This window comes from Delphinus delphis, chromosome 5, assembly GCF_949987515.2.
Source record: "Delphinus delphis chromosome 5, mDelDel1.2, whole genome shotgun sequence".
NCBI lineage: Eukaryota > Metazoa > Chordata > Mammalia > Artiodactyla > Delphinidae > Delphinus > Delphinus delphis.
The window spans coordinates 58,863,069-58,888,156 of record NC_082687.1 but is presented as its reverse complement, the minus strand read 5'-3'; the positions used below and the strand labels follow the sequence as shown (position 1 = coordinate 58,888,156).

The 25,088-nt window shown below is 34.5% G+C and overlaps 1 protein-coding gene across 5 annotated transcripts in view; it reads left to right on the top strand.

Annotated features, from left to right (window-relative positions):
- The window catches only part of ADGRL3 (adhesion G protein-coupled receptor L3), an 872,689-nt gene that overhangs the window by 532,610 nt on the left and 314,991 nt on the right, over positions 1 to 25,088 (top strand). For all 5 annotated transcript variants that reach the window (XM_060012458.1, XM_060012453.1, XM_060012455.1 and 2 more), the window contains one exon: positions 10,060 to 10,860. In XM_060012458.1, coding sequence (XP_059868441.1) covers positions 10,060 to 10,860 — 801 coding nt within the window. The remainder of the gene's footprint in view (positions 1 to 10,059; positions 10,861 to 25,088) is intronic.

The window sequence follows — 25,088 nt, the reverse complement described above, 5'->3', positions numbered from 1 at the left end:
AACTGTTGGGGAATGAAGGGAAAATTTACTCTTCTTTTTTTTCCCTGTTTCTTCCTTTTATACAGAATACAATTACGCTTGGTCTGAATTTGTCATTTACTCTAACCACAGGATATATAGCTTGAGATGTTAAGGAGGACAAAGGACAACAAGGAAATCACTTTAAGGAAATACATAAATATATTTATGGAGGTTGAATGGACAATGAAAATAGTTTGGGAGTTAAAAGTGAAGAGAGGAAAGGAGAGAAACTAGTTCCAAGGAAATTTGGACATGAACAACGACAGCTATAATGTGGAATTCAGGATATTGGACCAGGGTAAAGACAAGAGGTCCTAAAGAAGGCCTAGCAGAGTTGTCATACAATTCATTTATTTATGATCTCATAACAGAGAGGAGTAAAGGGAGTATTTTCCACTTGTGGTTTTGGATTGTCACAGGCTGTTTTATAGCAACAAATTTTTCTTGCCAATATAACCCTCGGAACCATTCATATACTTTTTCCTCTTTGCCTTTTTTTTTTTTTTTTTTTTGCTCTGGTTTTACATTTAATGAGTTGAAGAAACAAACTGCTTATAAATTTTACTTTCCTCCCCATGCATTGAAATATTGAAAGACATCATGCAGATATGCATTGCACGTATGAGTCTATATAACAAGTCCAGATTCTCTTTTGCCACGTTTTTCTTTTTACTACATGCTTAAAATATCGAGAAGCAGAATTAATCACCTCTGTGGATTTTGTATTAATTCAATAGCTGTTCATCAAGTATGTATTATGTGCCAGGCATTGTGAACTTGTGAAGGATACAGTGGTAAGCATGTTTTCTGTATGCAGGCAGTTTGTTTGCATGTTTTTTGTTTATTTTTTCAGGTGAGGGAAGCTTCTAGCATCAGAATTAGATAATGGGCAATGACTGGCCAATCCTAAATGTTACTAAGCTTTTCAGTGACGAATCATGTTTGCCTTGCCAGTTTTTGTTATGGGAGTTTGATTTGTGTGTACTTACTTCAACTAAAATTATAGGATATTTTACTTTAGTCTTGAAACTAGCAAATAAATGATGAATGGGCTACAGCCAGTCACGACATAGGCAAGACCATAATAATTTTCTCCGAAGTACAACTGCCTAATAAATCTTCATTTTGAGTCACCTGCAGTACCAGAGGCACACTTTACTTATGCTACAGTTGCTGCCAATTTCTTCACATTAGACCAGGACCAGAGAATTAAAAGTTAAATTTTACCTAATGACAATTTAGAAAAAAAGAGGTAAAAGTTGTTGGAAAAATAAAAATGTCCATTGAATTGTAAAATAGTATTTATAGACTATAATAAATACCTTATCAATACTTTTTACCATATATGCCATCTTCCTCATTAAATATTTCTTGGAGAGAGAAATACTAATCACCAAGAAGCTAGGGCAATTGCAATCTAAGTTGAAGAATTTTATGTGGAATAAGACTAAAGTTGTGTGAGTGTACATTTTATGTTGTAGAATATAAATACCTTCATATATAATTCAAAGGATATATATTTAGAGGTATTTCAAATAATGAAATTAGTTCTAGAAATCCCTTTATAGGCTAGTGCTTGAAAAATGTCAACTTTAGTGTAAGATTCCACTCCAAACTTCCAACTTCATTGTAAAATGGGCCTCAAGTCCAAACTTTTGAGACTATTGATTAAAAAAATTTTTGCACTTTTGAAATCACATTAAATTCATTATTTTAATGGGTATTAGTATAATCTTTTATGATACCTTTTTTAACAGTTGGCTTTTGATTAAATAATTTTTTAACATCTTTACTGGAGTATAATTTAATTGCTTTACAATGGTGTGTTAGTTTCTGCTTTATAACAAAGTGAATCAGTTATACATATACATATATCCCCATATCTCTACCCTCTTGTGTCTCCCTCCCTCCCACCCTCCCTATCCCACCCCTCCAGGCGGTCACAAAGCACCGAGCTGATCTCCTGGTGCTGTGCAGCTGCTTACCACTAGCTATCTATTTTATATTTGGTAGTGTACATATATCCATAACACTCTCTCACTTCGTCCCAGCTTACTCTTCCTCCTCCCCGTGTCCGCAAGTCCATTCTGTACATCTGCGTCTTTATTCCTGTACTGCCCCTAGGTTCTTCAGAACCTTTTTTTTTTTAGATTCCATATATATGTGTTAGCATATGGTATTTGTTTTTCTCTTTCTCACTTACTTCACTCTGTATGATAGAATCTAGGTCCATCCACCTCACTACAAATAACTCAATTTCGTTTCTTTTTATGGCTGAATAATATTCCATTGTATGTATGTGCCTAACCTTCATTATCCATTCATTTGTCGATGGACACATAGGTTGCTTCCATGTCCTGGTATTGTAAATAGAGCTTCAATGAACATTGTGGTACATGACTCGTTTTGAATGATGGTTTTCTCAGGGTATATGCCCAGTAGTGGGAATGCTGGGTCGTATGGTAGTTCTATTTTTAGTTTTCTCAGGAACCTCCATACTGTTCTCCATAGTGGCTGTATCAATTTACATTCCCACCAACAGTGCAAGAGGGTTCCCTTTTCTCCACACCCTCTCCAGCATTTATTGTTTGTAGATTTTTTGATGATGGCCATTGTGACCAGTGTGAGGCGATATCTTACTGTAGTTTTGATTTGCATTTCTCTAATGATTAGTGATGTTAAGCATTCTTTCATGTGTTTGTTGGCAATCTGTATATCTTCTTTGGAGAAATGTCTATTTAGGTCTGCTGCCCATTTATGGATTGGGTTGTTTGTTTTTTTGATACTGAGCTGCATGAGCTGCTTGTAGATTTTGGAGATTAATCCTTTATCAGTTGCTTCATTTGCAAATATTTTCTCCCATTTTGAGGGTTGTCTTTTCGTTTTGTTTATGATTTCCTTTGCTGTGCATAAGATTTTAAGTTTCATTAGGTCCCATTGTTTATTTTTGTTTTTGTTTCCATTTCTCTAGGAGGTGGATCAAAAAGGATCTTGCTGTGATTTATGTCATAGAGTGTTTTGCCTATGTTTTCCTCTAAGAGTTTTATAGTGTCTGGCCTAACAATTAGATCTTTATTCCATTTTGAGTTTATTTTTGTGTATGGTGTTAGGGAGTGTTCTCATTTCATTCTTTTAGATGTACCTGTCCAGTTTTCCCAGCACCACTTATTGAAGAGGGTGTCTCTTCTCCATTGTATATTCTTACCTCCTTTATCAAAGATAAGGTGACCATATGTGCATGGGTTTAACTCTGGGCTTTCCATCCTGTTCAATTAATCTATATTTTTATTTTTGTTCCAGTACCATACTTACTTGATTACTGTAGCTTTGTAGTTTAGTCTGAAGTCAGGGAGGCTGATTCCTCCAGCTCTCTTTTGCTTTCTCAAGATTGCTTTGGCTATTCAGGGTGACTTATGTTTCCATACAAATTGTGCAATTTTTTGTTCTAGTTCTGAGAAAACTGCCAGTGGTAGTTTGATAGAGATTGCATTGAATCTGTTGGTTGCTTTAAGTAGTATAGTCATTTTCACAATGTTAATTCTTCCAATCCAAGAACATAGTATATCTCTCCATCTATTTGTATCATCTTTAATTTCTTTCATCAGTGTCTTATAGATTTCTGCATACAGGTTATTGTCTCCTTAGGTAAGTTTATTGCTAGGTATTTTATTCTTTTTGTTGCAATGGTAAATGGGAGTGTTTTCTTAATTTCACTTTCAGATTTTTCATCATTAGTGTATAGGAATGCAAGAGATTTCTGTGCATTAATTTTGTATCTTGCTACTTTAGCAAATTCATTGATTAGCTCTAGTAGTTTTCTGGTAGCATCTTTAGGATTCTCTATGTATAGTATCATGTCATCTGCAAACAGTGACAGCTTTACTTCTTCTTTTCCGTTTTGGATTCTTTTTATTTCTTTCTCTTCTCTGATTGCTGTGGCTAAAACTTCCAAAACTATGTTGAATAATAGTGGTGAGAGTGGGCAACCCTGGTTTTTTCCTGATCTTAGAGGAAATGGTTTCAATTTTTCACCATTGAGGATGATGTTGGCTGTGGGTTTGCCATATACGGCCTTTATTATGTTGAGGTAAGTTGCCTCTAAGTCTACTTTCTGAAGGGTTTTTATCATAAATGGATGTTGAATTTTGTCAGAAGCTTTTTCTGCGTCTATTGAGATGATCATATGGTTTTTCTCCTTCAATTTGTTAATATGGTGTATCACATTGATTGATTTGCATATACTGAAGAATCCTTGCATTCCTGGGATAAACCCCATTTGATCATGGTGTACGATCCTTTTAATGTGCTGTTGGATTCTGTTTGCTAGTATTTTGTTGAGGATATTTGCATCTATGTTCATCAGTGATATTGACCTGTAGTTTTCTTTCTTTGTGACATCTCTCTCTGGTTTTGGTATCAGGGTGATGGTGACCTCTTAGAATGAGTTTGGGAGTGCTCCTTCCTTTGCTATATTTTGAAAGAGTTTGAGAGGATAGCTGTTAGCTCTTCTCTAAATATTTGATAGAATTCACCTGTGAAGCCATCTGCTCCTGGGGTTTTGTCTGTTGGAAGATTTTTAATCACAGTTTCTATTTTAGTGCTTGTGGTTGGTCTGTTCATATTTTCTGTTTCTTCCTGGTTCAGTCTCAGAAGGTTGTGCATTTCTAAGAATGTGTCCATTTCTTCCAGGTTGTCCATTTTATTGGCATAGAGTTGCTTGTAGTAATCTCTCATGATCCTTTGTATTTCTGCACTGTCAGTTGTTATTCTCCTTTTTCATTTCTAACTCTATTGATTTGAGTCTTCTCCCTTTTTTTCTTGATGAGTCTGGCTAATGGTTTATCAATTTTGTTTACCTTCTCAAAGAACCAGCTTTTAGTTTTATTGATCTTTGCTATCATTTCCTTCATTTCTTTTTCATTTATTTCTGATCTGATCTCTATGATGTTTGTCCTTCTGCTAACTGCTAACTTTGTTTTTTTTTTTTTTTCGTTCTCTAATTTCTTTAGGTGTAACGTTTGATTGTTTATTTGAGATGTTTCTTGTTTCTTGAGTTAGGATTTTATTGCTGTATACTTCCCTCTCAGACCTGCTTTTGCTGCATCCCGTAGGTTTTGGGTCGTTGTGTTTTCACTGTCATTTGTTTCTAGGTATATTTTGATTTCCTCTTTGATTTCTTCAGTGATCTCTTGGTTATTAAGTAGTGAATTGCTTAGCCTCCATGTGTTTATATTTTTTACAGATTTTTTTCCTAGAATTGATATCTAGTCTCATAATGTTGTGGTCAGAAAAGATACTTGATACGATTTCAATTTTATTAAATTTACCAAGGCTTGATATGTTACCCAAGATATGATCTATCCTGGAGAATGTTCCATGAGCACTTGCGAAGAAAGTGTATTGGTTGCTTTTGGATGGAATGTCGTATAAATGTCAATTAAGTCCATCTTGTTTAATGTATCATTAAAAGCTTGTGTTTCCTATTTATTTTCATTTTGGATGATCTGTCCATTGGTGAAAGCGGGGTTTTAAAGTCCCCTACTATGATTGTGTTACTGTTGATTTCCCCTTTTATAGATGTTAATATTTGCCTTATGTATTGGGGTGCTCCTATGTTGGGAACATAAATATTTACTATTTTTATATCTTCTTCTTGGATTGATCCCTTGATCATTATGGAGTGTCCTTCTTTGTCTCTTCTAATAGTCTTTATTTTAAAGTCTACTTGTCTGATATGAGGATTGCCACTCCAGCTTTCTTTTGATTTTCTTTGGCATGTAATATCTTTTTCCGTCTCCTCACTTTCAGTCTGTCTGTGTCCCTAGGTCTGAACTGGGTCTCTTGTAGTCAGCATATGTATGGGTCTTGTTTTATATCCATTCAGCCAGTCTGTGTCTTTTAGTTGGAGCATTTAATCCATTTATACTTAAGGTAATTATCTATATGTTTGTTCCTATTACCATTTTCTTAATTGTTTTGGGTTTGTTGTTGTAGGTCTTTTCCTTCTCTTGTGTTTCCTGCCTAGAGAAGTTCCTTTAGCATTTGTTGTAAAGCTGGTTTGCTGGTGCTGAATTGTCTTAGCTTTTGCTTTGTAAATGTTTTAGTTTCTTCGTCGAATGTGAATGAGATCCTTGCTGGGTAGAGTAATCTTGGTTGTAGGTTTTTCCCTTTCATCACTCTAAATATGTCCTGTGATCTCCACGGCTTCCTCTTCCGCCATCTTGAAGCTCTTCTGATTAAATAATTTTTAAGGTGCTTAGTTATTGTTCTTCTAGTTGTCAGTCTGAACTCAGGTTTGTTAGTAATCTAGCCATAGCATGAAGTGCATCTCTTAGGTAAAGCTTTTAACTGACCCATAATGAGGCATACAGTCCAGTGAACACTACAGTTACTTGATAAAGATCCATAATTGAGGATGATGATAAATTTTAACAGTATAAGTATCATAGAGCTCTTAAGAGTCCTAGAAATATTGCTAAAAATAAGATTTGTAAATTAATGAGATAAGGAATCTTAAAAAGAGAACCCCATTTACAACTTCCTAAGCATAACTTTTCATATATTCCATTTTTGTCTTCTAACACGTGTGATACTGAGCTTTCAAAAAAAGTCAGTGGAGAGAAATGAGTGTGATTTTGCCAACAATTGAAGACATGAGCTTAGGTCAATGCACAAAAATCTCACCTAAAAGTAACTATCCAAAATGGTATTTCTCCCTTGTTTTAAAAATTTCCTGTAGTTTTATTTATTGTGCATAGTAGCTCAATTTATCCCTTCCACTGAAATTATCTTAGATTTGTATCACTTGAAATCTGTGATTTTTTTTCAAAGTTTGTATTATGAACCCATTCTTTCCTGACTCTTTTTTCCCATTGATTCTTTTTTTTTTTTTTTCTTGTTGTGATCTAGGCAAATTGTCTCCAATGAGACAAATGTTTATAAGATAAAGAAGATGCTGCTTGTTGAGTTTCATGAATATGTTATAATTTCCCTGAATTTTCCCTGACTTGTATTAGTCAATATCTTAAAATAATAATGGAATCTAATTTGAAAGATACATAACCATAACGTGTTTGAGGATACCAATTTATTCTTTTAAGAGTTTGTTGAAAGGCTCACTTAGGAATTTCAGAAAAGCCCAGGGCAGGTGGCTTATTATTTATATCAACCTTCAGATACAGATTTTTCTGAAAGACGGTATTTTTCCACAATAATATAAAATATTGTTGAGTGTGAGGAATAGAACTTTCTTCAATAAAGATTCTAAATATGTTTATTCAGAATGAGATCATTCCCTGTTAATGTGTCACCCCATGAAGTACATTTCTCATAATACTGACAACTTATAGAAAATATTAGGCTTTAGGAAATGAATTACAGAGTAGTTTCTTCTGAAGACATCAATTTTTGAGATGGGTAAAAAGCAAGAGTATTATGTTAAATAGTGATATAAACTATAATATTTAATAAATGAGACTGTCCCAGCTATCTGAAAGCTTTCTATGTGTAGTTACCAACCTGTCTTTCACATGGAAAATATTTGTGTTATTATTATGAATATTGTATTCCCTATGTCTATAATTTGGAATGGTATGTTTATTCAGTCTTAGCTTGATTAACTTTTGCCTTATTTTTTCCAAGTTTGTACTGTATTTTTAAGCTTATAATGTGATTGTTTCTTAAAAATAATTTTATAGAGGAATGGGTTTTTTAAAAAAACATAATGTTCAATAAAGCAAGTATGAGTGAAATAAATTATTTACTTTCAGTTTGGAAGAGGTGAATAAAAAGTGCTTGGCCAATATCGTACCATTAATCTATTCTCTTTTCTCCTCTCTCTCTTTACTTCTCTCTCTCCAATAGAAGTGGAACAAAAAGGTAATTAAATACCTTTCATAAATTATATACTATTTATAGGCTAAGTTATTTAACAGTTTAACATCTAGTTAAAATAATTTTGTTATTAATTCTTATCTATTTTATGAAAATTTATTTACTACTTCTGCTGCTCAACTTCACTTTAGTCTGTTGTACTGACCAGTGCTGGTTTGATTTTTTTAATCCTAAAACAGTTTAATAGTGTAAAATTTTCAGCCGTGCATTCTATTCCTCTTTATTTAAGCAGTTAGAAAAACGGTAGATGGTTTTGGATAGTAACTGCTTTAGATTTGTTTTTATTTCTATACTAGATAATTTTCCATAGCTCTGGTGTGGTTCCCCTGTTCCTTTAATTTTTAACTATTAGGGGAAAAGGGGAGGTGGTTTTCTAAAATACCTTAAAATAAATTGCTTTAGTAACCAGGGCTGATTATTAACCAGCATAAAGTTTATATACAATTTTGACAATAATACCTACCAATCGTTTATAATTATAGACATCATATTAGAATCCTGAGAAATTCTTCTAATAATCAATTTTATTATCGAGTATAATTTGATGATGGCCCTCTATCCTTGCTATGGAAGATTTTGATAGTTAACTTTTCCCCTAAACTTTTCATTTTTCCAAAATTAAAACTTTGGGCATTTTAATAATGTACTTTCCTTTTTAATAATCTGTAAACCCTAGCTGAGTTTCATCTTAGATTATTTTCCATTGGATGTAGGTTTATAGTTGTTGTTAAAGAGCTAATCACTAATACCAAGAGAATAATACTTTAATCATTAAAATATGGGTCAACATCCAAATTTCTTGTGATTTCCTAATTTCTCCTCCCAATACACTTCTAATCATTTCAAACATAACAGTGGACTACATGATTATTTTTCAATGTGTTTTCTCTGCAAAAATATTGGAGCACTGTTTCCCATAACAGGTTCAGCAGAACATTACACCCCATCAGGCTCTGTAGAAAGGGTTCCATGATCAAATTAGTTTGTGAAATTTTCTCACCCTCCCCACTTCCATCTTGGAGATTCACTAATGTACCTCAGCTATTAGAATCCTGGTATTATGTTTCATATGATATTTCTTAAGCACAGATGGCTAGGGATCCCTGTTTTTTTTCTGTGTCATATGTGGCTAAACCACTTAAAACAGGTGCTTCAATGACCTCCCTTTGGGAAACATTGCTTTTTAGCCCCTTCATTACAGATGAATCGGCCAAGTGTTTTTTTTTTTTTTTTTTTTTTTTTTACCACCACTCATATGATGTGCTACTGAATCATACTAAAAATCAACTGAATCAGATAATTCCTGCCCATTTTCAGTCTGAAGTATGAGCAGCAAAATATTGTAGCAAGTAATCTTGTTTTTTAATGTTCTTCTCATGTAACAGTAAAAGGTACATGTTTTTAAGTTCCAATACTACTGTATTTAACAGGACATTTTTAACTGATTAAAATCTAGATCTTGGGTTCTTCTCTGTAACCTTTCACCTTTTCTTCTTTCCTTATTCCTTCTTTCCTTTCTTTTTCTGCCTTTCTCTTTTTCCTTCCAGTATCCATCCATCACTCATTTTTAATTGTGTGGGTTGCATGCTCTGTGTGTGCTACAGCAACTTTAAGAGCTTTTTACCTAGAAGGCTCAGTGGCCTGTATTACAGGGCTTTTCTTTTCCCTTATTATTATATTTTAATTACTATTGTATTTCCATATGCTTCTTAATAACTATAGAATAGTTCATAGCATCAGAATGAAAACAATATCTTTAAAAATTCCAATTAATATATATAAAACCATCACATATAAAAATTTATATTTGTTATATGTCTATAGAATACATAGACATAAGTCACAATTATATATGTAGCATATCCAAAATTATTGTAAGACACTTGCAAAGGTAAAGAGCAAAGGAAAGCACAGCCACTCTTTAAAAGGCCAAAGTTTTTCAGCAAATGAAATCAAAATGATTATGAACAAATGTCAAAATTAATGTGGACGACTACTTTATGTTCTCAGAAGAATACAGCAAAATAATTAAGTGGTGGTGGGTATTTCTCGTTAGAGTTGAATTCCATTTGGTGAAAAATAAGAATATATGACAAAATATTAAAATTAATACATTTATTATTTTGACTCTTTCCCTTCCAACAGTTTTTCTTTGTCCTGGACTACTAAAAGGAGTATACCAGAGTGAACATTTGTTTGAGTCCGACCACCAATCTGGGGCATGGTGCAAAGACCCTCTGCAGGCTTCTGACAAGATTTATTATATGCCCTGGACCCCCTACAGAACTGATACCCTGACTGAGTACTCATCCAAGGATGACTTCATTGCTGGAAGGCCAACTACAACCTACAAGCTCCCTCACAGGGTGGATGGCACAGGATTTGTAGTGTATGACGGAGCTTTGTTCTTCAATAAAGAGCGCACCAGGAACATAGTAAAGTTTGATTTGCGGACTAGGATAAAGAGTGGAGAGGCTATCATAGCAAATGCCAATTACCATGATACCTCCCCTTACCGTTGGGGAGGCAAATCTGACATAGACCTGGCAGTGGATGAGAATGGGCTATGGGTAATCTATGCAACAGAACAAAACAATGGTAAAATTGTCATTAGTCAGTTGAACCCTTACACCCTGCGGATTGAAGGGACATGGGATACTGCATATGATAAAAGGTCAGCTTCCAACGCATTTATGATATGTGGGATTCTGTATGTGGTCAAATCTGTATATGAGGATGATGACAATGAGGCCACAGGGAATAAGATTGACTACATTTACAACACCGACCAAAGTAAGGATAGTTTGGTGGATGTACCCTTTCCCAATTCATACCAGTACATAGCAGCTGTGGATTACAATCCCAGGGACAACCTTCTTTATGTATGGAATAACTATCACGTCGTGAAATATTCTTTGGATTTTGGACCTCTGGATAGTAGATCAGGTAAGTTTGACTTTTGATGGTACTTTAAGGGGCAATATTTACAACTTGCTCTTAGTAAGTTGATTGTATATTTTGATTAGACATCCTTTTGTGGTCTTCTGGCCTGTGTATTGAAAGTTATTCATTGTCTTTTCAGCTAAAAAAATTGTTGCTGTTAATCACTTTCAACTTTAAAAAAATATAGGCATAAGAAACTGACTCTTCCTCCTCTGTGCAGCTAGTCTCCAACCTTCAGCCCTTATTTGAAGGGCATTTTCATTATCAGCTAGTTAGTTCTTTGTGTAGTGAAGTACACAAAACCTTTGCAAAAATAGAATGCCATCCCATCTAATTAATTGTGACATGCCCTGCGAAGTGCTCTCTACTTGGAAAATGTCAAAGGGTTGGCTTGATATAATTCTTCAGGAGGCCTGCACCAATATATTCAACTCACCAAGAGCATCATATATGACCACCCCTACTGGGAATATTGTCGGTTTGACTGTACATATGTCTGAGTGTATCTAATTAATACATACAGAAAAATGTTCATAACTGATACAGACAAAAAAATAGATTTTTTTGTCTGTATAGATAGACAAAAATAGATTCTCAAAAATAGATTCTCAATTTTATAAGAAACAGCAGTGCAAAACTCAGCTTTGAAAAAAATGAGACAAGCTTTAATTCCCATTCTTTAAAATTGTATTTTTCCTCTCTAGGACATACTGTTTACTTTTAATATTATTTAAAGACAGTCATAAATTACTTTATCTTTTACATTTCTATTTGCACAAATGAGCAGAATTATCTTAGTCTAGAAGTTAAATTATTTTAACTAGCAATAATATTGTTCCTCCTGATAAAGTATAATGGAAAAGTAAGATATAGGTGTCCGAATTTTGATAGTAACATAGCAATTCATAGTTTAATTTTTTTCTTCTAGTGCTTACATGTTAATATTTCTTATTTTCTGCATTGCTTTTACCTTGCTTTTACTAGCATGTCATTCTGCTTACTAACTTACTTCACTATATACATATCTTCTTATACAATTAGATTCTAAGTGCCATAGAGCCAGTAATCTTGCCTTACCCATCTTTTTATTATTTTTCATCTTACCATTATTTCTGCCTTCTTAGACACTAGTGTCATATATGACATATAGAAAATAAAGGCTCAATAATTCTTTGTTGAATGAATGAATGGATGAATGAATGAATGCCTTTCCACTTCTCACTGTGATAGAATGTCAAATTGGGTGGCATTTTCTCTAATCCCTGTAAGAGTGACAGCAATTCTTTCCATGGCCAGCAATGCTGATATTATGTTGAATTGCTTTGTGTGGAAGGAGAAGCCTAATATACAACAGCAGCAAAAGCAACTTCTCCTTACTAAGTTCTCAAAAATCTCGTAGACCTGGCTAACCTCTGTACAGGTAAGGTTTCTCAATCCAACACATCCTTCAATTAAAAACCTAAGCAAATCATCTGGAATATTCTGGGAAGACAGTTCTTTCAGATCTGTGATGTTCTTAAACCAAAATTCATATTTTGGCAGTGAAAACTCTTGACGAGTGGTTCTTAGCCTTTTTTGACTTTTAATTGTAACTGGAGTAATTTCTAATTGTCTCCAAAGAAATAATATATAATAACTCACCATCTTTTAATGTTCGTGAATAAGGAGCAGTAACATATATTCATTTTATTTATTGGAAAGATCATGCATTATTTTTGTTTAGAATAATAGATAGGTTAAAATTAATTAACATTGCAGGTTTTGATTTGATGGACTGAGGCAAATTCTTAGCTTAGTGTTTATAAATTATCCTTAAAGAAAAAGATGATACCATAGCCTCATGTATTTAGAGACTTGCCAAAAAATATTTCTAACGTACATTAATAAAATTATGTGTGTATCCATATATATGATGTCATTGTAATTGTGGACATAGGAAAATTATACCACTCATTTGTTTGTTTGATTATGGGAGTTAAATTATCAGCCATCTTGCCCACTTGTACTAGTGCTCCTATTTGTTAGAAGCATGTTTTTAAAGTGACAAACACTGAGAAATGATAAAGTTCAGCTTCTGAAACAAATTCCTAACTTAAGCTAGGAGATTCAGTTTTCACTCTTTTTAAATGACAGTGAAGCTCTCTAATGTTTTGCAAAGAGTGAGATTTCAGCTGTATTAAATTTGTATATATAATCACAAGAAAAATTATCAATTTTCATGCATGAATGCTCAAATTAAAAAGCTAGTACTTTGGTGTGGACTTAACAGTTTAGAGGTAGAAAGAATAAGTGTAGAATAATAATAAGTGTACATTTTATGCATGAATATGAGAATTTCAGTTAGCATTAATGGAGGCTGTTCACCTTATTCTACACAAAGTTTCAACTGAGTGTTTTTCTTTAGTATAAATTACATTGACATTTTTCAAAGAAATTTCCTTTAATGAATTCTTATTACGGATCTTCTTATGTGTCTGTGTATGGAAACCAACTTAACTATAAATGCGTTAGGGTCAAAAAGACTAATTCTGACTAATTCTGAGTCCATAGATCTACAGTATATTTTCTGTTGCCATCTGTTGGAAGCAAGCTGAGTATTTTTGCTCTGATTTCAACTGAGCTCTAATCATTGAAAAGTCACACTTTTGAAGTTTTTATGTAATGGGGTATCTGTGTTTTACTTCTACTGAATATTACTATTCTGTAAATTAAAAGATCTGGGTGTTGGAAGTTGAGACAAATATGTTCTCTGAGATGTATAAAAATCCTCAGGTGAAGCATCCATGGAGGTGGCATACTGCTTCTGAACATGGATCTGGGAGCCTGAAGGACTTGTGTTTTAATTCTGCCTCAGGTGCTTGTTTGACTATAGGCAGGCTACTGAGCCTCTTGGTCTTAGTTTCCTCAACTATAAAATGGAAAAAAAATAATACCTATCTCGGAAGATTATTGTTATGATATATGTAATAGGCATAGCAAAATTAACATAAAATCTACATGCCAACCCTACAAGGACCATTATTATCCATATCATCTGATTGAGGGGCTTAAGGCACTACAGCTCATATAATTTATTTAAAAATTACTCAGCGATTAAAATTCAGCCCAACTTGAGATTCATGCTCCCTTCCATGACACGAGTAGTGGAAAGTATGCCTACTGAAGCTATGTGTCTGGATGCATTCACTTGACAGAAGTGATCTCAGTATCCCCATGTGTCAGACACTCTGCAGATGCAAATCTAATTTGTAGTTCTCATGATTAGATAATAACCATAGATCTGCACTCCAAACAATTGCCTCTATTTTTCAACGGTGAAATCATACTGTGTCAAGATTTGTTGAATAATTTAAGAAATAAATAAATGAATTTTATATTTTTATATATATATATATATATATATATATATATATATATATATATATGAAACCTTCTTTTTCAGCATATTATGGGAATGGGAGTATTAGTCCTAACATTTGTTTTATTAAGATTACATGTATGCTTCTCAGGTAGTCCTCTTCACAGTTTACCATGCAATCCTATGATCTGGAAGTGTTATGTCACCCCATTTATTCCCCACACACCACCCACACCTACTTCTTCTCTTCACTCAGATTGTAGCGATACTTGGTAACCTAAAGGAAGTTAGGTCTGTTAAAAAGTGCCAAAGCACTTTAACACCTAATGCACTTTCTTCCAGAAGAAGTAATTAGAGAAATTAGTCAGTATTTACAATGGGAAAGAAAATGAACAACTGTTCAATGAATTTTATTTTCGGAACCTATTCTCAAATTTTTCGGTTAATGAATTACAGGAATTTTTTCAACTTAGAGAAAATAGAAAATATATTCAAGTGAATACGTGTGTTCCTTTGAAAATACATTTTGTGTGCAGAACAGGTGATTGATTTGGTTTTGGACATCAGTATCAAAAATGCCTGTAAGCATTAGCACCTGAGGATAAAGTAAATATGAAAGTGCTATTTTTTTTTTTCTGAGCAGAGAACTAGCAAATCTAGAATTTTTCTTAAATGTACTTTTATTTATTATTTTTTTTTGCGGTGCGCGGGCCTCTCACTGCTGTGGCTTCTCCCGTTGCAGAGCACAGGCTCCAGATGCACAGGCTCAGCGGCCATGGCTCACGGGCCCAGCCGCTCCACGGCATGTGGGATCTTCCCAGACCGGGGCACGAACCCGTGTCCCCTGCATCGGCAGGCAGACTCTCAACCACTGCGCCACCAGGGAAGCCCTCAAATGTACTTTTAACTGAGCCTTTTTCCTGTCCTATAAAATACGATAAAACTATACATTCATCATTGCCTCCAATTGGCTATCTTTTGTAAGATACACATTAAAAACCTCCAAACAATACTTAGCTATTTCACAAGTTATTCGAGTGATTCTCATGTCAGCATCATAATGCTAAAATTCTACCTGATATCCTGAAATATCCAGTGTGAGGGAATTAAATAGTTGCTTTACTTGCCTTTAGTTAACTGGTGTTGAATGACTTTCACTCTTGAGTTCTTTCTGCTAAAGCACCTTGTGCTGAGTTCATTATTCATTGATAAAATAGGAGATGTGAGGTATTTTCTTTGACTCTTCCATTTTGTTTCTAAAGTGTCCACTGAATAATCCAAACATTCCTTGTCAAATATACAAATATTTTCCAGTATTTCCTACTGAAGGAAGAAGAAGTAGTCTCAGGTTGATAATAAGAACAGACAGAGAAGCCCAGAGCCAAAATTTTTCTGAATTTAGTGTGTCTAACAGATCTAAAAATCTGTTGGTTGAGGTTTAGTGAAACACATCAAGCAGTCAGTATGAACCACAAATGATAAGGACATGTAGCTACTGTCTAGTGCCTACTCTTCTGCTTCCCAAATACAATCCACATTTTCTTGAAAGCCATTTGAGTTTATGTAAATGTAATCATTCTTGTATATGCTGAAGATAGTAGACTCTAAAACCACAACAAAAAGCCTACACATAACAGTTTAACAATGCAGATAAGGTGAACCTGCTGTCCTTATAATATGCTAATTAAGTGCATCTGTGTCTCCAGTAAAAGCTGTGGCTATGTAGTGATGAATAAGAACTTTAAACACACATGACACCTCGTTAAAATGTAATTTTCACATCATATATCTGAGCCCTTTACTTTGACAGCTGAGTAATGTGAGTGCTGGGCAGAGAATCTTGAACATTTTGAAACTGTCACGTGTTTAATAAGTAGCTGAATCTGCTTCCTGAACGATTTAGTTAAATATGTTGCACCCTAGTCACAAAATAGAGCCTGAAAGTAGTGGGATTTTAAATCAAACTTGTCCTCAGTGTATGGGTTAGGATTGCTTCACAGTTCCACTTGAGATGCCACATTGTCTCTAAAGTTTAATTTACATCTATCTTAGTAGCTGAGTGAACTTTACAAAAAGAAAAAAATAGCTACTTGTTGCTAATTTCATCCAGGTCTGTATTTTTATGCATCATCTGTTTGCCTGTCTGCGGAGGAGCCCCCTCTTTTTCTCTCCAATGCTTCTTCATTGCCTGTAGTGACAGCTGCTGCCTGAAGGGCATTGCTGCTGGTGATGTTTCAGGGAGCACAGCCAAAACTTGCAAAATTTGCAATAGCTATTCCATTGCCACTTAACATCAGCTGAATTCTCTTACGTTTGTTTTTACATGTCTTGTATTTTTCTTCTTCATAATTGAAGGCTAAACCTTTCCTAGAACAACACCTTCTGCTTTTCGGGCTCTGAATATCAACATCACAGTCCTGTACAAAGCACAGCTAGCTGGACCTGGCTTTGTACAGCTGAGCCCAGTGTTAGCCATTCATCCCACATCTAGGTGACCCTCCTAATAAAGGAGACAAGCTGCAAGGTTCACAAATGTTACTTATTAATCTTTTTTCCTACAGAGTGATGTCCCTGATAAATGTATAATTATTAGGACAATAATCATGATTATTTCTACATGTAGCTCATAGTCATAAAAGATGACTTGTGAATAAGCTTCCCACTCACACCAGCTGTCTTTGCTGTAGCCATTTCACTGCTCATTAGCACATCCACCAGAGGGCAGGCAGGTGGAACTGAAATAGTTTGGCTGCTCATTATTAGCCCATCTTGTCAGAGTTGGCAATAGTGATTATCATGGGATTTCTGGTTATCCAGGGGTTCCACTTTAGAATACTCTGCTTCTATCCATATTGACATAAATAACTGAGAATTAACTTTATTATATAGCAAAGTCTGACATTTGCTTTATTTCTCTGTTGTTTTTTTTTTTTAAATTTTAGACAATGAACAAATACCTTAGAATAGGGTTGCCAAGCAAAAATATGAATTTAAGCAGAAGAGTATTTCCCTCTTAATAACTACTTTCCACCACAGGGCTAAATTCTCAGGTAATAATGATTAATGACCAAAAATTTAAGATACCTAAATTACAGGTATAATTTACCATGTTGTATAATTTTATGGGATGAGACATGTCAGATTTCCCTGAAAACAAATGGATAATATCTTTTTTGTTTGCTTAATAAGAATTTGCCTGTTTCTCTTCATTCCCTTCAGTAGTACAAATTCATAGCCAAACTCTATGCATCCACTTACCCCAATGAAAATACAAATTAAAATTATTTAGGACTTTCTCTTTGAAGTGTCATGTGACTGAAATATTTTAGCCTTAAAATCTGGATTTTTAAAACTAATGTTAGAAAAAACAATTCTACCAAAAATATACAAATGCAAGTGAAGTTAGGTATTTGTTGATTTCATAACTTAGAATTATCTCTTATGCTAATTTTTTGTGGGTTTTTTTTTTTTTTTTTTTTGCGGTACGCAGGACTCTCACTGTTGTGGTCTCTCCCTTTGCGGAGCACAGGCTCCAGACCGCAGGCTCAGCGGCCATGGCTCACGGGCCCAGCCGCTCCGCGGCATGTGGGATCTTCCCGGACCAGGGCACGAACCCGTGTCCCCTGCATCGGCAGGCGGACTCTCAACCACTGCGCCACCAGGGAAGCCCTCTTATGCTAATTTTTTAAATAAGAAATGTTTTTGAAGAAACTTGCTTTTGAGAGAAAATGGCACTTAAAAACACTTTGTTCAATAAAAATATAAAATCATAAACTTTTTAAATTAGTGAAAACAAAATTTCAAAATCTATGATAATTTTGCTGTATAGTATACATATTAAACAAAAAAAAGAGACTTTTATATTTTATAGAGAAGCCCACTGAGAGCAATCTGAGACAAACAGTGATAATAGTCGGGAAGGGGTTTCTGAAAATTCATTCTTTATTTTGATACAGAAAAATAAATCCTTCAACCTGTTGGTGGAGAAGAAGCTTGAAAGTGGAATTGGAAAAATTAAGATAAGGTCAAAGGTGAAAAGTGAAATTCAGGCACAAAATCAAACCTGCTGCAGAAAGCAGAAGCAGGGAGCTAGACTGGGCTTAAGTCAGAAGTCCAATGATTGATAGGTCTTTCTTCCCCTCTTTCTCTCTTCTTTCTCCCTTCCTTACTTCCTTTCATTACTCAGCCACTTTAGGTAGCTGAGGCCAATCACTGTGCTATACTCTGTGGTTACAACTGTGAACAGGGCAGGCATTGGCCCTGCCCTCATCGAGTTTACAGAATAGTGAAGACAAATAGAAGAAACAGAAGGAGAAAGGGGGAGGGGTGTCAGAAAATAGTAGTACTTATTAGCTACTGTTTGTCGAGTGCTTTCTTTTCTGGCCTTTTACATAGGTTACCAAATTTAATCCTAATAAAAATCATGCAAAGAAAACATTATTCTCATTTCCAGATAAAGAAATTTAGGATCCGAGACGGTAAATAACTCAAATGTCACATACATAGTCCAGAGTTACAGTTAGAATGTTAGTCTGACTTTCTGCTATGTCATGTTGCCTCCAATCAGTAATTAAAAAGAATACAGGTGCCATAGCTAAGGAGCAAGGGAAAAGCAGGAAGGCAATGTACAGGTGGTAGAATATAAGTAAAGCAGGTAAAATGAAGTAGCAAATGCAAAGTAGCAAGGCCACATCAAACTCATTTAGAATAAGGACAAGCGAACAGCAGCTAGTGTTACAAACACCTACTGCACTCTGCCCTGCATCTGGCCATCTGGGCAGTGGGGTGGAGGGCACTCCTTGGCATGTGCCTCGCTCCAGTGCTTGGCAAACAGTATCAGTGTATGAAACAGTATCAACATATTACAACAGGGTGGCTGGCAGACGGGCAGGCCTTCCTCACCTGGGTCTCTGGTCTCATTTGGCTGAAGACTGAGAGAGAGCAGTCTCCACTGCTTTGCTGTGTACTCCCCTCCCCCCATCCCCGGCCAAGACCTACTCTAGTAAAGTAGAGGTCCAGTGGTCTTGTCAGGAGGATGGTGTAGGATGTAGGAGCTACAGGTGTTTCTGGAGAGGACTTTGGAGAACTGAAGAGATGGTTCCAGATCACTTCCGTTTTCACACACACACACACACACACACAAAAAGCACCTGACATCCCCTCCAAATTGTACTGGGTTTCACACACATGCCTTAATGCTTAAAAAAAAATGCTATGAAGTACAGATGTGGAAAATAAGACTCAGAAATGTAAAATCATCTGTCCAGAGAAACCCAGTTGATAAATGTAGATGTGGGTTTCAAAGAAGCCCAGGTTTGTTTAAGTCATGAAGCTGAAACAGTTTATATTTACAGGGGAAAAAATTATAATACACACAAACATACAATAGAATATGATATAATGGTGCATAGATTTGATGTGAGGTGTGTGTGTGTGTTTCTGTTCCTAGAAATGCTTGAAGAAACAGATTGAATTATTGAAGGATTAGAAGACTTAGAAACTTTTGCGGAAATTCTGAGCAATTTAAAAGACCGTATGCTAACAGATGTGTATGGAATCTAAAAAAAAAAAAAATAGGTTGAATAACCTAGGGTCAGAACAGGAATAAAGATGCAGACGTAGAGCATGGACTTGAGGACACGGAGAGGGGGAAGGGTAAGCTGGGACAAAGTGAGAGAGTGGCATGGACATATATACACTACTAAATGTAAGATTGATAGCTAATGGGAAGAAGCCGCATAGCACAGGGAGATCAGCTCCGTGCTTTGTGACCACCTAGACGGGTGGGATAGGGAGGGAGGGAGGGAGGGAGACGCAAGAGGGAGGGGATATGGGGATTTATGTATATGTATAACTGATTCAGTTTGTTATACAGCAGAAACTAACACACCATTGTAAAGCAATTATACTCCAATAAAGATGTTAAAAAAAATAAAAGACTTCAGAGCTTTGGGGACTGGCTCTTTGTTAGATTTATTTCTACTTATTTCCATTTTCTTAATCCAGATGTTTTGCTAGCAATACTATTATGGTTACTCTCCATGAGCAAGATTAGAAAAATAGGGAAAAAGTAAAACGAAGAAGGAAAAGAAAGGAGTTAGGCAAAGAATGAGGGAAATAAATTTTTTTTCCTAAAAATAAATGGCCAAGAAATGAATGAGTTCCCTTTCTTCAAAGGGAAGGTGATGAAAGAGCATGCATTTAAAAATGTTATTTTCCAAGATTGATTTAAGAAATAACCTCAAGTGGTTAAAGATAAAATTAAAGACAAAGTATGGAATATTTATACCTTGCTGGCTGAAATATAAATTGTTGTTAACCACTTTTGAGAGAAACTTGGCAATATTTAGTAGAGCCCATGTCTACATGATTGGCATATTTTATATACTAGCAAATCCACTTCTAGGTTTGCTCACTGGAGAAACTTTCTTACATGTGTGCATAGAGAGCAAGCTTTGTGTGTGGTTGCCCAAGTGACTAATAAGCAGCTGGAATAGGAGACATGAATGTGACATCTATCTTCGCTGGCACAGCGATATTAAAAGCCCTGGTCAGTGTTGAAGGTAGAAGGAAGCATTATTTGATCAATTATTCCTTAGAAAGAAATATACTAAGTTAAGTACTGGTACCATGAAACGATAAGTAAGCAAAGCTCTTATACTGAAATTTAGTCTTTCTACTAATATCATTCCATTTGGTCTCAAGCTGGCTGTAATAACTTAAAGAAGCCAGGATTACAATTTGCCAAAGTACCAACAACCTTTAACTCCTGTAACTCTTTCTCAGAAATCATTACATTGTTAGTAAAAGAAGCCCTCTCTTGTCAGAAAAGGAAAATTTTACTCTGAAATTTTAATTGAGTGTGACATAATAGTAGCTATTATGTGTTTCAGCCACTGTGCACATTAAACAATTCTTGAGAATTTAATTGCTTTAAAAGTATTTTTATACCTCCTTCACTGAATTTTCCCCCTGAGTATGAATAGATTCATATACTCTGGATTCCTATAACAGCTTTTGGTATAACAATGATTTTTAAGCTTTCAGGAACATGGCAAAGTACTTCAGGGGATGAACAGGACTACTGAGTTAGCTGATCATGTTCCAAAGTTAAGAATTTACAATGCCATGACACAGGTTCAAGTGCCCAGTTTCTGGAAGCATGGAAAAGCTAAAATTTTCTAAACCAAATAGTGAACTAGAAGACATATGTGAATTAAGGTGGAGGTTTTATTAGTTCTGTGAGTTATACAACTGAAAAAGATGTTAATCTTAAGAGATACGTGCCATGAAAATATTAAATTTCAGGACAAAATATCACATAAGGAATATAAAAAATAATTATCTAGTGGAGTTGAATTGTATATTGGGGTTAGAGCCTAAAATCATCTATTAAAGTAAAAATTAAATATAGTCAAACTTATTTTTGAAACTCCTTTAGTAGTTTATAAAATATAGTGAGTTTTTAAAAATATATCCATATAGAGTACAGATAGCATTGTATGTTATTGTGCAATGTATATAGTGCATAATAAAAGGTACCTTTACAGAGTATAATTTTATAATATTTTAATTACATAAAAGAACTACATGAATTCATTTAAATTGAAGGTAATATCTGTGATACAATTACTCTGTATTAAAAAAAAAAAGAGTTCCATAGTTATTTCTGTGTAAATTCTTTCCGTGAGAGCTTTTTTCCCTAAGTAACACATGTATTCTTCTTGAATATATTGATTTCTACTTTCCCATTAAACTTATATACAATTATTAGATCACTTATTAAGTGCTTCAGCAGTACAGCTAACAAAGTCATGTGACTTAAGAATATTTAATGATATCAGAAATATTCATTATGTATTGCTAATTTTTCTTAGAAAGCAGGTTTAAATGATTTGGAATTCAGGTCATTATACATTTTTCTACTATTGTTTATGTTTGAAATTCTTTTTTAAGTTTTTAAAAAATGATTTATGTAGAATAGGCCTATTCATTATACCTAGTACATTTTTTAACAAGCTGAGGATCCAGAGTTTTAATGATAGTTCATTTCTTAATGGTTCAGATTTGAGCTTTTCTGGGTTTTCCCGAATTTCTTTAGTGAATATGTTAAGTCTCTGAAATATTTGAAATAAATTTCTGAAAATTAAGCTAATATTCCACATGACTAGAGTAACAATAATCTATTTAGAATTCTATGATGGAATGTAAAAAGGCCTTCTAACTGTGTTCAGGACAATTAGCCAACTACCTAATTCCCACCCCCTTGTGACTAGAACACACAAATAAGAAATTGCCATAGTCTTACTGAGAGAATGAAACTGTAAGAGAGGAGCCTTACTCCATTTCTAGCTTTTTTTTCTTTGCTAAGGAAGAAAATTTGTAGTTCTTAAAAGTATTGGGCATTCCTAGAAACTTTGCTTCTACCCCTTGAGTACAGAGTCATTATATTATTTGGTTTAGTGGTATTTTCTGTCAATTTTGACTTTTAAACTTTTAAAGCATCAGTTTTCACCAGTTGTTTGTAAGGATAAAAATTGAAAAGGCAAAAACATAAAAAGACAACCATGAGTTTAAATATACCCACATTGAATTTGAATGAAAAGAGAGTCAACCATTCTAATCAGAGATGAAACTTAAATATTTTACTTTTAGCTTTGACAATAAAGCAGATAAATTGCTCATCTGAAACTTTCAATATTCTTTCTTTTATTTATACAACTATGCCCTTTTTATGTTCATGCTTATATTTTCTAGGAAGAAGTAGGTAAGTATGTTTATTGAACATAGACTATTAACCATTAAAATAAGATATCCAATGAATATTTTTGATGAAGGAGAAGCACTAATGGTTTTTATCTTGGTGTAATTATATTAAAAACCATTCATAGCGAAAGTATTAGAGTGTTTTGCTGCAATTTTATGTAGTTATTTTGGGAGGCAAATAATTTTGTTCTAGTGAACAGTGGGTTTAAATACTTTGGTGAATTAAAGCCTCTTTTTATGTATCTTTGTGTAATAGAACTTTAGTGTGTGCAAGTAGGTTATAGGCAAGTGATTCCTAAGTTATATAGGATAATGGATCTCAAAGCGTAGTCCAGAAGGAACTTGTTACAAATGCAAATTCTCAGGTCTCACTACAGATTAAATCAGAAACTCTGGGGGTGAATCTCAGTAATCTATTTTTAATAGGCTGCTAAATTTGAGAATTACTGTGTAGGCCATAACGCCTAGGTTGTATATACTAGGTTAGTATACACTATGGAGTATAATTAAAAACATTAAACGTTTTTTTTTCTTGCTTTCTAAATTTCTGTGATATTTGTTGATTGCCTTTGTTTCCCAATCCCCTATCTGATGACTCCTGCAATGAGGCTGTAAAAATCACTGAGGGAGCATGTTAAAATGCAGATTTCCTGTCTCTTTCAAATCACAGCCCTTAAAATGTTGATTCAGTATGCAAAGTGAGGCGTGGGGATAGTATATTTTAAAGGTGATTCTGGGTTTGGAAAAAATCACTACTCTAGATTCCCTAAGGTTTAAATAAAATTTATATCTTAGGAATGTTATCTGAATGCATTAAGAATCTGTGCAGCGATATATACTTTCTACCTCCTCTCTGGGCTAAGGCTGTTCTGGCGGTGAAATGCATCACTTTGTTTTATTAAATGACCCTGTTTTGTGTCCTCATAGAATTACTACCTGTGTGGTTGACAGAAAAGAACAGCAGCCTGATACAGGATGGACACATCCCCTCTCTGGCTTGTCCTAGCGATGCAAGATGCCATTCATCTTCACCTTGAATAGCTGGAATTAATTAACACAGTGAGAAGAGCAATGAGACTCTAGGCAATCATGTAGTGCCTCACAACCACTCATGGTCTAATCGTATGTTGGGAAACAAACAAACAAAAAAAGGTGAAAAATGTGCAGGAAAACAAATTAGACCTGTCACTGTATTTGAAGGAACATAGCAACCAGTATAATCCCATCCTTAAACCATGAGCAATACCTCAAACTTCCATATTCTAATTTAAGGCTAAGTTTTGTTTCATAATCAAAAGTGAGATAGGTAGAATTCTGAATTTTTCATTTATGCTCATAATTTTACAAGCATACTAACACATAGTCTGGAATACATGATAGTTCCTTCTTCTGTCCATTCCCACTGACTTTTGTAAACATGGACAGATGACAAGCTGTTTTGAAATGCTATTTTGCTGCCTGAGTCCGATCCCTCTTTCTGACTGTTCATTTATTCTGGCTATTCAAGGCTGGCATGAATGGCACTCAGATTTGCCAGCTGAGATCTGAGTGGATGCAGAAAACGTGCCCATCCTGAATCAGGCTGATGTGTAATCTTTGTTTGGTCCAGCCCCCTGCTGCTCTCATTTTTCTCTTTTAAGACAGAAACATCTAGTGGCTTTGACCTAATAAGAATGTAAAATTTAAAAGCATGTTTTCAAACGTGAACCTGTTGAATTAAATATGCTGATATGCTTAAAAGGCACTCAAAATTTTTATATCATTTTAATTTTAAAATTGTGCATGTAATTGCTGTTCCACTAAAGGAAATAACTATTTTTATGAAAAACTTTATGTTAAATTTTCCTTTTGCCTTTTAAAAAAATATCTATTATTTAGAGTTATCCCTAGAAATATTTGGCTTAGTGACTAGGGTAAATAGTAGTTGTTTGTTCCAAAGATTTTTTGTTCTGTCCTCTAATTATTTTAATTTTACACCATCCATCCCCCTGATTTAGAGCTGAAAATACAGTCATTCATTCTTGTTGCATGAAGTTTGATTTATTTGTTTTGACTGTACTCTATTCCGATTAGTATGTAAGGCAATTCTGCTATTTTTCCTGTTTAA